The sequence below is a fragment of the Rhinolophus sinicus genome, linkage group LG03 (assembly GCF_036562045.2).
Source record: "Rhinolophus sinicus isolate RSC01 linkage group LG03, ASM3656204v1, whole genome shotgun sequence".
NCBI lineage: Eukaryota > Metazoa > Chordata > Mammalia > Chiroptera > Rhinolophidae > Rhinolophus > Rhinolophus sinicus.
The window spans coordinates 96,407,267-96,421,817 of record NC_133753.1 but is presented as its reverse complement, the minus strand read 5'-3'; the positions used below and the strand labels follow the sequence as shown (position 1 = coordinate 96,421,817).

The 14,551-nt window shown below is 35.8% G+C and overlaps 1 protein-coding gene across 16 annotated transcripts in view; it reads right to left on the bottom strand.

Moving 5' to 3' along the window:
- The window catches only part of BBS4 (Bardet-Biedl syndrome 4), a 55,160-nt gene extending 43,420 nt beyond the window's left edge, over positions 1–11,740 (bottom strand). For 5 of the 16 annotated variants that reach the window (XR_002137728.2, XR_012494860.1, XM_074328234.1 and 2 more), the window contains exons 1-5: positions 11,672–11,740; positions 10,467–10,496; positions 9,976–10,098; positions 6,485–6,505; positions 718–769 (exon numbers count right to left, since the gene is read on the bottom strand). Coding sequence is in view for 10 of the 16 variants with exons in the window: in XM_074328234.1 (XP_074184335.1) it covers positions 718–769; positions 6,485–6,505; positions 9,976–10,098; positions 10,467–10,496; positions 11,672–11,725 (280 nt within the window). In the remaining 6 variants the exon portion in view is untranslated. Of the gene's footprint in view, positions 1–717; positions 770–6,484; positions 6,538–9,382; positions 9,635–9,975; positions 10,099–10,466; positions 10,497–11,671 lie in introns of those variants that run through there. The other 11 variants (XM_074328235.1, XM_074328237.1, XM_074328243.1 and 8 more) reach the window with 9 other exon arrangements.
- Between the last annotated feature and the right edge of the window lie 2,811 nt (positions 11,741–14,551).

Below are 14,551 nucleotides of genomic sequence, written 5' to 3'. Positions count from 1 at the left end.
AAACACAGCCTCGTGACTGTAACTCAGGTATGCAGACAAGAGCTCCACACAAGACCATGAGCAAGTCACGCCCCTTCCACTCAGCCTTGGTTTCCTTATCTAGAATATAATGAATAAATGAATAAATAACAAACTAAATAAAAAGTTCAGGTAGTCTCCAATGCCTGGTGAGTAGCTAGTACACCTAGTCCATTAGACATGGGAGAGTATCGAAAATACAGGATACAAACCTACAACAGGATACAAACCCTCCTAAGACTTTATAGATTAACAAATGAAGGAATTCTGTTCCTCTAAATAAATATAACATGTCTCTATCAGATTGTAAAATGCAGCTCTTTACAGTATAGGTCTTCACTGAGTTAGGCTTCCCAGACTCAATTTTTATAAAACCTTATACTTAAACTATACATGAGATTATTTCAGGCCTGGTATGTACTTATGGGAATTTTTTTAGTGTTTTTTTCCACAAGTAGAAAATCAGTACATATGTACATAATAATAATAAAACTCCATTTAAACACATTTACGGGTAAAAATCAATCCCATAATATCTAACAACTCTGAAATAAAAGCTAGATATGGCAGAACAATTAGACGAATACTGCTTTTGCCAACAATCACATTTTTTAAAGCTCTAATGCATACAGAATAGAACAGAGAAACAATAAGAGAAATCTGTGTAAATGTACACATTCAATGAAATTGTATACAGACCTTTTTTGAGCCGGGGTTTTTGAGATTCAGCAGATGCAGGAAACTGAGTTCTCTGAAATGAATGAAGTCTGTGTTAGCGTACCACCATAAATCTTGCAAACTTAAAGAAGCATTCAAATAACAATCACCAGTAGTTCTCCAATCATGCAATTAATCCATTAACTGCATACAGGTACAAATAATTATTTTGAACATAGTTTAAAAAACAAATGTCAAGTCATACTTTTGCTATCCAAACTATTAATAATGTAAAATGCATATTTATAATACATACTTAAAATGTGTATTTATAATGTATAATTATAATGCATGATAAAATGTGAATATCAGTATTATACTTAATGCTATACTTCTCACCAGCCAAACCAAAGTGATAACTTTAATAAGAGGGCGCTTATGAGGTTATTTACACAGAAATTGTCTAGCACTCAATACTAGGAGGGAGTTGGGTTTTTTTAAGGGGAATATAATATTATATCTTACACTACAACTTTGCAGAAAATCTTCATGTGGATTTTTCTTATATCTACTTCCAATGTTTGATATAAAATGAGCAAAAATAATGGCTGAAAATTTCCAGAAATAATGAGAGACATTAATCTTTAGATTCTAGATGTTCAACCAATCCTGACCAGGTTAAATGAAATAATAAATCCACACTTAGATAGATCTCAGGAACCTGCACAGAGACACTAAGTTCTTAAAAGCAACCAAAGAAAAACATATCACTACATTACCTATGAAGAAAGGACAATTAGATCGACAGCTGACTTCTCAACAATTAAAAATGGAAGATGGTTACAGCACTAAGATAATACAAGAATAATTACTCCCAAGTGTCTGGTGCTAAGTAAAAGAAATGTTAATCCAGATACAAGGTCAGCAAAAACTGGCCTACAGATCAAATCCAGCCTGTTTTTATATAGCTCACAAGCTAAAAATAGTTTTTACACTTTTTAATGGTTAAAAAAAAAAATTGGAATATTTCATAACATATGAAAATTACGTAAAACTTAAATGTCAGTGTCTGACAACAAAATTTTATCAGACCACAGTCACACTCACATGCTTACATATTGTCTGTGGTTGCTTCCACTCTACAACTGCATAGTTGAGTTACTTGAGAAAGAGACTGTATGGCCCACAAAGCCGAAAATACTTATTACTGGCCCTTTGGAAAACAGTTTGCAAACCCTTGGTCTAACTCTTAGATGAATCAAAACTAACTTTCAAGAACAATGACAAATTAAAACAACTTTCAGAGAAATAAAATTTGAAAGTTTTTAGACTCACTAAATAAACTTTTAAAGGATATTCATTAGGAAAAAGGAAAACAGCCCAGAATTAAAGTGTGGAATGAGCAAAGGAATCGGTAAAATGTGGAAATATTCTAAGTATCTACTGACTGAATAAAACAAATAAAGAGTATAATTTGTGGTGTTGAATTGAGAAATATAAAAACTACAAAACTGAACAACAATGGAATGAATTAGCAGAAGGCAATGGGTAATAAAGCATTCAATGATCCCTGTATTATTCAGATTTAAGTTAGAACTTTAAGTATGTGTTATTTAAAAAACAATTGGGATACTCACTAACGGAAAATTAAAGAACAGAATATATAACTTCCAAGGAATGAAATGCGAGCAGAAGGGAAAGAAAAATAAAGTAACTCAGCCAAAAGGGGGTGGGGGTAAGAAAAGGAGAAAAAAAATGAAATTCTTCAATTAAAAGCCAGATTATGAGATGAATTTTTTTAATCTAGATGTATGCTATTTGTATAAAGACACATCTAAAATATAAAGAAAAACAAAGTTTTAAAAAATGGCTAAAGATACACCAGGGAAATAGAAAACCAAAGTAGCAATATTAACATCATACAAAATAGACTTCAAGAGAAAAATGAAAGGAAAATGAAAAATGTATCAGGAAAATGAAAATGAATGAAAACAGACTGAAGACTAAATTGGAAAAGGCAAATTTTAAAACCTTTAGAAAAAAATATAAGGTAGGAAAGGATTACTTCAACAAAATATAAAAGCACAAACCAATTAAGAAAAGATCTAGCTAAAAGAGAAATTAAGAAAAACAATCCCATTTACAATTGCGTAAAAAAAAAAAAGACCTAGGAATAAATTTAACCAAGGCGGTAAAACACCTGCACTCAGAAAACTGTAAGACACTGAAGAAAGAAAGGTGAAGAAGATACAAATAAATAGAAGGATATACCATGCTCATGAATAGGAAGAATTAAAATCATTAAAGTGTCCATACTATGCAAAACAATCCACAGATTTAATGTAATCCCTATTAAAATACCACACACGCAAAAAAAAACTCTGAACAGCCAAAGTAATCTTGACAAAGAAGAACAAAGTTGGAGATATCACGCTACCTGATATCAAACTCAACTACAAGGCCACAGTAATCAAAACAGCATGGTACTGGCATAAAAAGACACACAGATCAATGGAACAGAATAGAGAGCCGAGAAATAATCCCACGCCTATATGGTCAATAAATCTATGACAAAGGAGGCAAGAATATACAATGGGTTAAAGACAGTCTATTCAATAAATGGTGTTGGGAAAACTGCAAGAATACATGCAAAGAAATGAAACTACACCATTATTTAAATGTAAGACCTGAAACCATAAAACTCCTAGAAGAAAACATAGGCAGTAAAACTCTGTGACATCACTCTTAGCAATATTTTTTCTTTTTTGGGTATGTGCCCTTGGGCAAGGGAAACAAAAGAAAAAATAAACAAACAGGACTACATCAAACTAAAAAGTTTGGAAACCATCAACAAAACGAAAAGACAACCTACTGAATGGGAGAAGATAGTCACCAATGATCTATCTGGTAAGGGGTTAATATCCAAAATATATAAGGAACTCATATAGCTTAAACAAACAATCCTATTAAACCCCCAAAACAAACAATCCTATTAAAAAATGGGCAGAGGACCTGAATAGACATTTCTCCAAAGAGAACATACAGATGACCAATAGACATATGAAAAGATGCTCCACATCACTAATCATCAGAGAAAAGCAAATAAAAACAACAGTGAGATATCACCTCACATTTGTCAGAATGGTTATCATCAATAAATCAACAAATGTTGACGAGGATGTAGAGAAAAAGGGAACCCTCAATGTACTGCTGGTGGAGTTCTAAGTTGGTGCAGCCACTATAGAGGTTCCTCAAAAAATTAAAAATAGAACTAGCATGTGAACCAGCAATTCCACTTCTGGGTATTTATCCGAAGAAATCCAAAACACTAATTTAAAAAGATACATGCACCCCTCTGTTCACTGCAGTGTTATTTACAATAGCCAAGATATGGAAGCAACCTAAGTGCCCATCAACAGATGATGGTGTGGTCCATAGACAGAGTGTGCCAAAAAAACATATACACATATTAAGAAAGGAAAAAACTGTATTAATTGTAATATTCAATATATACTGATTACAAAAGAGGAATACAAGTCACGTTTGACGTCTGTAATTACAAGAGGTGCTCAAAGTGGTTACTATCAGCGTCCAGACACTTCTGATTACAGCGAACTACTGCTTGAGCGTAGATAACAGCTCTTAAAATATGTATACTTTTTTTGGCACCCCTGGTACACAATAAAGTGAATGAAATCTTGACATTTGAGACAACACAGATGGACCTACACGGTATTATGCTAAGTGAAATAAGTCAGACTGAGAAAGACAAATGCCATATGATTTCACTTACATGTGGAATCTAAAAAACAAAATAAATGAACAAACAAAACAAAAACAGACTCATAGATACACAGAGCAAACTGATGGTCACCAGATGGGAGGAGCGATGGGTGAAAAAAGTAAAAGGAATTAAGAATTACAAACTGCCAGTTATAAAAAGAGTTACAGGGATGTAAAGTACAGCACAGGGAATATAGTTAACAACACTGTAATAACTACGTATGGTGTCGGATGGATACTAATCAGCATGGTCACTGTATGTATAAGTTACATAAATGTCTAAGCACTATGTTGTACACCTGAAACTAGATAATATGTATGTCAATTATGAAAAATAAATTTAAAAATAAAAAGATCTAAATATTCAACTACATTAAAATTAATAACTTCTATTCCAAAAAATAAGTAAAGACAGAAAACTGAGAAGATATTTGCAATACAAAACATCCAAAAAAATGGCAAAGGATTAACAGCCACTATCTGTAAGTAACTACAAATCAGTAAGAAAAACAAACAGCAGAGTAGAAAAATAAGCAAAACATATAAACCAGCCATTGCACAGAACAGGAAGAGACAACCAATGATGCTCTATCTCATTAATAATCAGGGAAATGTAAATTAATATCACATTAACACTTCATTTCATACCAACCAAACTGACAAAATTTAAAGCTGTAACAATATCAAGGATGTAAGCAACAGGAACTGGTGGTAGAAATATCAATGGTTACAACCACCTTAGAGTTTCCCATAAGTAATAAAGTTGAAGATGTATACGCCCCAAAACCCAATACTCCATTTGTGGAAATACCCTAGAGAAACTCTTACATCAGGAGACCTATTTCAGAATGTTCACAGGCAGGTCTGAGACACTTTTACTCCTAAAACTTTGCCTTACTCTAGTCCTGGTCCTATTCGTAGCAATATTCTTTTTAATAACTAAAAATCAGAAGGAAAAAATATTGAATTTATGGAGTAGAAAAGGGGTTGGGAGGTGAAAGAAATAGGGAGAGGTTGGTGAACGGGTACAAAATTTCACCTACAGGATGAGTAAGGTCTAAGGAAGTAATGTATAACATGGTGACTACAGTTGATAACACTGTATTGTATAATTGAAATTTGCTAAGACAATAGACTTAAGTGTTCTCACAAACAAAAACAAGAAAGAAGGGGCTAGGGTTGGAGGGTGGTGGGTGTGTTAATTAAATTGATGGCAGGCATCCTTTCACAATGTATATGCATAAGTTTAAATAACTTATAACTTTATTTGTCAAAAATACTTCAAAAAGGTAAAAATCAGAAATAACCCAAATCTCTATTTATTAGAATGGATGAATTAATTGTAGTATTTTCCTATAATGGGATACTATATACAGCATTGAAAAATGAATAAACAAACATTACTTTTTAAAAAACTATATTAAATATGACAAAACTATAAAGAAAAGCAAAATAAAACATAAAATTGAGGAAGGAGATTATTTGATGGGGAAGGAGGAACATGCAGCAGGGAAGAGAGATAGAGGAGGTTTCCTAGTTATTGTTAATGACCCATTTCTTAACCTGTGAGGTGGGAACACAAGTTTCCATTATATTTTTCTTCATAACGTTAATATAACCTTTTATTCATCCTTTTAGAGATGAGATATATTTCACAATAACAACAATTAATCCTCAAAATAAAAGAGAGTAAATTATTATTTTATTTTATTGTCTTGATTTAAAGAATACAGAAAACTTAATAAAACAAATAACCCATTTAAAAATGGGCAAAAGATTTGTAGACACTTCACTAAAGAGATATGAATAGCATATATAAAAGTACTCAGTATCACTATTCATTAAAAAATTAAAACCAAAATAATCATGAGTACACATCCATTATAATGGCCAAAATCAAAAAGACTGACAATACCAAGTTTTGACAATGATGTGGAAAAACTGAAACCCTCATGCATTGCTCATGGGAATGCAAAATGGTAGACTTTAGAAAATAGTTTGGCAGATTTTTGGAACATACACTTACCATACAATCCAGCAATTCCTCCTAGAGAAACAAAAACATATCCATGCATAAACCTGTATGCCAATATTCATATTATTCATAACCCAAACCAAGAAACAAACCAAATGTCCATCAATTGGTGGATAAACAAAACTGTATATTAAATACAGTGGAATACTGCTTAGAAATAAAAAGGAACAAACTACTGTTACATGTAACAATATGGATGAACCTCAGAAAACATGCTAAATTAAAGTCAGACACATAAGACTACATATTGTGTGGTTCCACTATACGAAATTGCTAGAAAAGGCAAAACTATGGAGACAGAAAGCAGATCAACGGTGGGCTGATGTCATTAGTAGGGATTGGCTGCAAATGGACACAAATGAACTGTTTGGAATGATGGACATAAATTGTGGTGATGGTTGTGCAACTATATGAAGTTACTAAAATTAATCAAACTATACTTAAAAAGCGTAAATTTTATGGTATGTATATTATACCTCCACACAGTTGTTTTTAAAATGCTAAAAGACCTCTATTGTTTTTGCTGTCTTTTTTTAAAATAAATTTTATTGGGGAATATTGGGGGACAGTGTGTTTCTCCAGGGCCCATTCGCTCCAAGTCACTGTCCTTCCATCTAGTTGTGGAGGGCGCAGCTCAGCTCCAAGTCCAGTTGCCGTTGATTGGCAACCTTGTTGTTGAGAGCTCACGCTCTAACCAATTGAGCCATCCAGTGGCCCTCTATTGTTTTCTGATCTGGGATTTTTTTTCTTTTTTTTTCAACTTTGGGGAATATACCAAGTAAGGAATCTTAAAGGTTCAAAAAGCTTCTTCAGCAACCCTTCTTCCTACACAAAGTAGAATTTAAATACATTACAATCTTTTTTGTTGATGAGTCTCTCAAAAGATTCTCCAGAACATTCTGAGATGGAAAGGATTCTATTAGCCTACTTGATCTCATTTATAGCTGGGATGTATGTAGAATAAATTCTTTTTTTTTTCTTTTTTTTTTTTTTTGTTCTTTCTTCACTTTTATGTAGTTCTGTCATCAATCGTTTACGCATCTAATGATTATTCATGTAACGCTTGATATGTGCTAGGCATTCATTCTATCTGAATCAAATCAACAGTAATTTTTGTTTTGTGTTTGAAAGGTTTAAACTTTACTAGAACACAGTTGTTTATACAAATACATCAAATAATAGGTATTAGGGAGCTACAAAAAATTTTATAAGTATAAATCATGGAAGCCAGAGGTATTTGCTCAGTTTTTTTTCAAAGATCTCTAAATCATTTATTATATGTTCTTAAATAAAATATAAGTATCAGTCCCCAATTTTTCTCCCTAAGGACTACTAATAATCCTAACTATTTAGTATTATTAGCCAAATCCTAAGTAAACAAAACTACCTCACATTGTGATAGTTTCACTCCATTTTGCTGGGATGTCTCCTGGCCTCACGGCCTTTACTGCAGCATTCATAGACTTTTAATCACGCATGTGTTCAAAGCTCTCTCTATGAGATTTAAGTCTTTGTCTTCTCCACATCTGTATGTCCATATTTACAGATCCATGTGTTTTTTTCTTTGTGTCACAAAATAAGGATCACACTAAATTAGGATATACTCCACTCCACATCTAGCTTTTATTTAAATATATACCATACAAATCTCTCCAAGTCAACATATATAGTTCTAACATCCTTTTTAATGGCTGCATAATATTCCTAGGTATGGAACTACCGTGTTTCCCCGAAAATAAGACCTAGCCAGACACTTAGCTCTAATGCGTCTTCTGAAGAAAAAATTAATATAAGACCCGTCTTATTTTACCATAAGACCAGGTATGTCATGTCATGTCATGTCATGTCATGTCATACCGGGTCTTACATTAATTTTTGCTCCAAAAGACACATTAGAGCTGATTATCTGGCTAAGTCTTATTTTCGGGGAAACAGGGTATCATAAGTCATCTATTACTCTACTATCAGGCATTCACTCTGTTTCCAGCTTTTCACCACTATAAACAGTACTGCAATGAACACCTTTGTATTACATGCTTATGTTTTGCTTTTATTTTGATAGGATGCAGGTCTAGGAGTAGGATTGTGGCGTCATTGTATTACAAGATGCCAGATCATTTCCAAAAAAGACAGAAATTCAAATTTCCATGCAGTGGTAATTTGAAAAGATAAAATTACTATAAATATAACAATGCTAGCAATAAACTTGACAATAATGAAAATAATTAAACTTGAGGCTCAAGTGCTAAAGTCATAGCAAAACAAAAAAGTCATTCTCTTTAAAACACTATTAGCGATTCAAAAGCACAAGACAATTCTGCCACCACAGAAACCAAGTCCACATTCTACTCCTGAACACCTCTCTATACCTGCCACGGGTGCTAGAGAAAAAGGTGTATTTGTAGCAATGTCATGTTACCACGATACCTCACATCTAAGATTATATAAAAGTAGGTGAAATATTTTCTTTGGTAATGTTTCCAATTATCTAAAACCTAATAACATTAATCATGCTATTTTCTTTTTTTTACTCATAGCTTAACAAAAATCTTTGCTTTGGGCCTCCTGCTTTGTACTGAGTTTTCTGATTACACTAAAATAGTCTGATTTCTCCGCAAATATAAAGAGAATAGAAAACAAATAAATCTACTGACAGATAATAATGGCCTTGCTCCTCAACAGCCAAAACTAAATTGTAAAACAATCAGCTAAAGACTACTACTTTGTCTATGTTTTCCAGGGCGTTTTTCAAAGGGCAATAAATTCCGAATAAATAACTAAAGTCATTCTAACAAATGAGCAGAACATGCTTTGAAACAATACTAAAATAAGGTAAACAAAGTTTCACACTTGGAACTTTACAGAAATAATATCCAATTATGAATATACCTCAGAAACGGCTACTCCTGGGTCATCCCGAATTCATCTGGGCTTTGTAATAGCAATTCTGGGGAATGTAATCAACACTTAACTGAAACCAGCTGAATCCCTAGAGTCCTTTCCTAACCTTAATCACAACAAAGGAGAAACATGGTCCCGCCGCACCGGCAGAAGGCAGTGACAGCTTGCTTCCAGGCTTTGTCACATGTAATTCCTAATCCAAGGTATTTACTGGAACCGTCTTCCACAAGTTGGTGGTGCCTTTCCAAACCCAACGAGACAGAAAAGGTGGGGGTAGGAAAAGAACCATTTCTGATGAAAATCTCCCTCTACCGTCCAGCGTACCCCAAGAAGGGACCCCGGGCACAGCGAGGCAGAGTTTCACCTCGCTCCAGGCCCACCGTTCCCAGGAGCTGGACCGCGTCCCCCGCCCACCCCGAGCCGCCGCTCCCCGCGGCTGCGCAGTCCTCCCAGGGCAGCTGCGAGGGACGGAGGCCGCCCGCCAGCCCGCCTCACCGCCCTGCTACGCTGCGCCCCGCCGGGCACTACTGCCCTGTCCAGGCCCGCCTTGCGGCCCCACAGTAAACAACCGCGGCGCTCACCGAAGGGAGTCTCTCCTCAGCCATCTTGGCTCCGCCCACTGCTGCACGGCCGGAAGTCAGCGGTTTCCCAGACGACCAAGCAAACGGAAGTTGTAGGATTGGAGAAGTGGGGCGGGGCCTGAGCTGGGAAGGAAATCAAAGAGCGGGAAGCATCGCCCCGGCTGCTTTTGGAGGGTTTTCCGGAAGGAATGCGCAGCTAGTCATTCCCTTAACCAGGGCAGCCCCTACTACCCCACACCCGTTGTGAAGACTCTGCTGGGGAAACCCCTGACCGGGCTTGCTGGCGTGATCAGCACACCTGGGATGGCAGCGCAGTGCTCCCTCCAAATGAATGGATGCTCCCACGCACTTAGGTTTATAGTCATGCCTCGCATAACAACCTTTTGGTCAGTGAAGGTGGTCCCATAAGATTATAATACAAAATTCCTATCACCTAGTGACATTGTAGCTGTCCTAAGTTGTAATGAAACACAATACAATGCGCTACTCACGTGTCTGTGGTGATGCGAGTATAAACAAATCTGTCAAATGAAAGTATAGAACATACAATTATGAACAGTACATAATACTTGATAATAAACAACTATGTTGCAGGCTTATGTATTTACTATACTTTTGTTATTTTAGAGTGTACTCTTTCTACTTAAACAAAATTTGCTATAAAGTAGTATGCTGTGTTACACTGACAGTAGCCTCATACATCTCGTGTTTACTGTGACTCTTGATGGCATTGTTTTTCTCTTGTGCTTGATTTTATCTCGTGCTGTTTTATAAATTTAGTGTAGCCTAAGTATACCGTGTGTATGAAGTCTGCAGTAGTGTACAGTCACGTACTAGGCCTTCACATTCACTCACCACTCATTCACTGACTCCCCGAGCCACTTCCACTCCTGCAAGTTCTATTCATGTAAGTGCCCTGTACAGGTGGACCTTTTTTATCTTTTATACCATATTTTTACTGTACCTTTTCTATATGTAGATATTTTTAGATACACAAATACTTACCATTGTGTTACAATTGCCTACAGTATTCAGTAGAGTAACCTAAGCTTGTAGCCTAGGAGCAATAAGCTATACCATCTAGCCTAGATGTATAGTAGGTTATTCCATCTAGGTTTGTGTGAGGTGAGTGCATTCTGATATTTGCACAATGACAAATTCACCTACCGTGTTTCCCCGAAAATAAGACTTAGCCAGACAATTAGCTCTAATGTGTCTTAGCAGACAATCAGCTCTAATGTGTCTTTTGGAGCAAAAATTATTATACGACAAGGTATTATATTATATTAATTATATTATATTTATTATATTATATTATATTATATTATATTATATTATATTATATTATATACTATATTATATTATACCCAGTAAAATAAGACTGGGTCTTATATTAATTTTTATGTTAACTATCCGTAATCCAATCCCACCTTGCTTTCTCCCACCTTCGTGTAATCTTCCTTAGTTCCTGCCTTAATTCCAAATGCATAAAAGCTGCTACAAACTGTCTTTCTGAGACTTTTCTCAGTCTGTTGAGATCTTGCTTCCATATGTATGCTCTATTTGGCGCAAATAAATTTTTATTAAAAAATCCCAACAATTTTGGACATTCTTACATTGACAAAAATCAGATTTCACAAGAAAGCCAAAAACACAGCTTCAGGTTAAATAAAGATCCCATAATGAGCCTGCATACCTCCAAGGCAAGGAAAGAAATAGATCTGAAAACACTGCAACTGTAGATAGGCATTTGTTCACCTTTTTGCCAGGCCTCACTTCCCAGCACACTTCAGCATTTTACATTCCCCATCTGGCCCCTGGTGCAGTGAATTAAATGCTTGGTCTTCCCACTGGATGATCATGGGTACGTGTGGGCTTTGGAATCAAACATGAGTTCCAGACATGACTATTGCAGGACATGAGCCAGTCATTTTTTGAGCATCATTCATCCCAGTACCAGGAACTACGTGTTGGACAAAACATAACAGGATCCTTGCACCCGGAGGACCGACCTTAGAAACTAGCAAGGGAAGCAGACATTAAATAATAACATAAGCAAAGTTTATGAAAAAAGAGTTCACTAAATAAGAACTACAAATGGTTGTTAAACACATGAAAACATAACTCTGCAAGGAAGAAAAAAACATGCAAATCAAAGTTTCCAAGAGATACTTTCCACCTCTTAGATTGGCAAAAAATAAAAATTTTCATGGACATAGTTGTGAGGAAACATGCATTCTTCATCTGTGGCTAGGGGGAATGAGTTGGTACAACCTCCATTGAGTAGTTTGGCAATAACTACCAAAATTAAAAATGCAGATGATCTTTAACTCAATTAGTTCAATTCTAGGAATTTATTCTATAGGTATAAATGTGGGATATGACTTTACATACAAAGTTAGTCAGTGCAGCACTGTTTGTAATGACCAAAGACTGAAAACAACCTAAATAATTGAGGTTAAATAATCATAAGCCCATACAATACGGTTCATGAAAAAGAAAGAGGCAACTATTTATATATTGATATAGAAGAATTATCAAGCTATATTATTAACAGATAAAAACAAGTGCAGATAAATGTATGTAGTGTCTTGTGTTAACAAAAGGGAAGGTGAAAATAAAGAGGAATATTATGTACATAATTGCTTGTATACTTAGCAATTATCTCTGAAAGGATATTCAAAGCTGTAAGTGTTTACTTGTAAGAACTGGGTGGTAGAGGGACAGGGAAGGGAAGAGATATTTTACTCTATACTATGTGTGCAATTTGAATTTTGTACTATATGGATGTATTATCTCTTCCAATAATAGAGAAAAATAAAAAAAAGAACAACATAACTATATAATTAGGATTGTGGTAAATGCAAAGGAGGAGAAATATAGAGTAGTAACAGCAAATAACAGGGAGATCCAATCTAGACTTGTTTCTAGAGGCAAGTTTCCCTGGGTAAGAGATGTTTAAAATGAGACCTAAAGAATAAGGCATTCGCTTGGGGAAGGGGACTGAGGACATGAGCAGGCCAGGGAAGAATTCTAAGGCAAAGGAAGAGCTCATACAAAGGCCCAGAGGATGGAAAAAGTTTGGCCAGTTTGCAAGACAGAAAGACCAGTGTGGGAGGCGTGGGGAAGAGGGTTGGTCACACAGGTGGAGAGGTAGGCTAGACTAGTGCAGGTCCACAGAGCCCATGTGAGGGATTTTATTCGAAGGACATTGGGAAGGGACTATAGAGGTTTTCTGAGGGACTAGAGACTATTTCTGAGCCAGAAATAGCACTGTCAGAATGAACATTTAAGGAAGTCATGTTAGATAATGAGTAGAGAATGGCTTGAGAGTGAGACAAACATTGATAACCTAGGGGAGACTAAAGGATGCTGCAAACAGATGATGAAGCAGTCTGCTTGGAGTACAGTGATGGGTCAGGAAAAGTGAGTGGACTCTCAGAAACGAAGGAGGTAAAACCAACCTTCCATGGTGAGAACTGGATATGGGGGAATGAGGAAGAGATTAAAGATAGAGAGAGAGAGAGAGAGAGAGAGAGAGAATTACAGGAAGATTTCTAACTTTAAAAATAATTGCATGAATAGTACAATCAATTACTGAAATGGGGAGACTTAGGGAAGATGTTGGTGGAAAGCTTATGAACGTGCTTCCCAATATATAAAATCTCCCTGAAAGGGGTCCTGTGAGGAGTAAATGACATTCTTTATGCCTATGTTATTAAACAGAAGCTATTCTTCTTCTTCTCATCATCATCATCATCATCATCATGTTTCTAAATCTCTCCTTTAACCCCAGGTTTAAGAGAAAACGCCCTTTCTGTGCAAGGGCGTATTCCATAAAAAAGCATGTTGGTTTCTCAAATTGTAATAACTAAACAATGTGCTTTAATTAGACAGGTAATTAGAAAAATCTCCTCAAAAAAATCTAACATAGTCACAGGAAAATCCCAGAATCACATAGACAATGCTTCTCATGTGACACATGAGTGTTCATTTCCCTTAGAAAACCTTAGAAGTGACCTTGCTATCAGGGTCATTCAAGTCATACCGCTGAGTAAGGCAATCCAAAAATGGAATTTATCTTTTTTCCATCCATGGTAGAAGCTGAGAAAGCAGGAGAGGAATTGGACATCAGCAACTTTTTAACACACCCAATATATGTATAATGAAGGCGTTACAACTGAGTTCCTACATTTTAAATATTTCAATATGTCAGTCCTACTTTGATGAGGTCTGCAGCCAGCTTTGTTCTGATACCATCTGCCAGGCAATCTCCAGTACCTTATGTGTCCTTTGTGGTGTTCAGTCCCCCTACCCCGAACCCATACCACCAGCTCCCGGGAGACCAGACAACACCTTGGGAAATACTTTAAAAATAGTATGAAGGGAGCGGCTGGTTGGCTCAATTGGTTAGAGCGCAGTGCTCATAACACCAATGTCACCAGTTTGATTCCCAGAAGGGCCAGTGAGCTGTGCCCTCCACTAGAGTGAAAACGACTTGACATGGAGCTGATGGGTCCTGGAAAAACACAGTGTTCCCCAATATTCCCTAATAAAAATTTAAAAAATAATAATA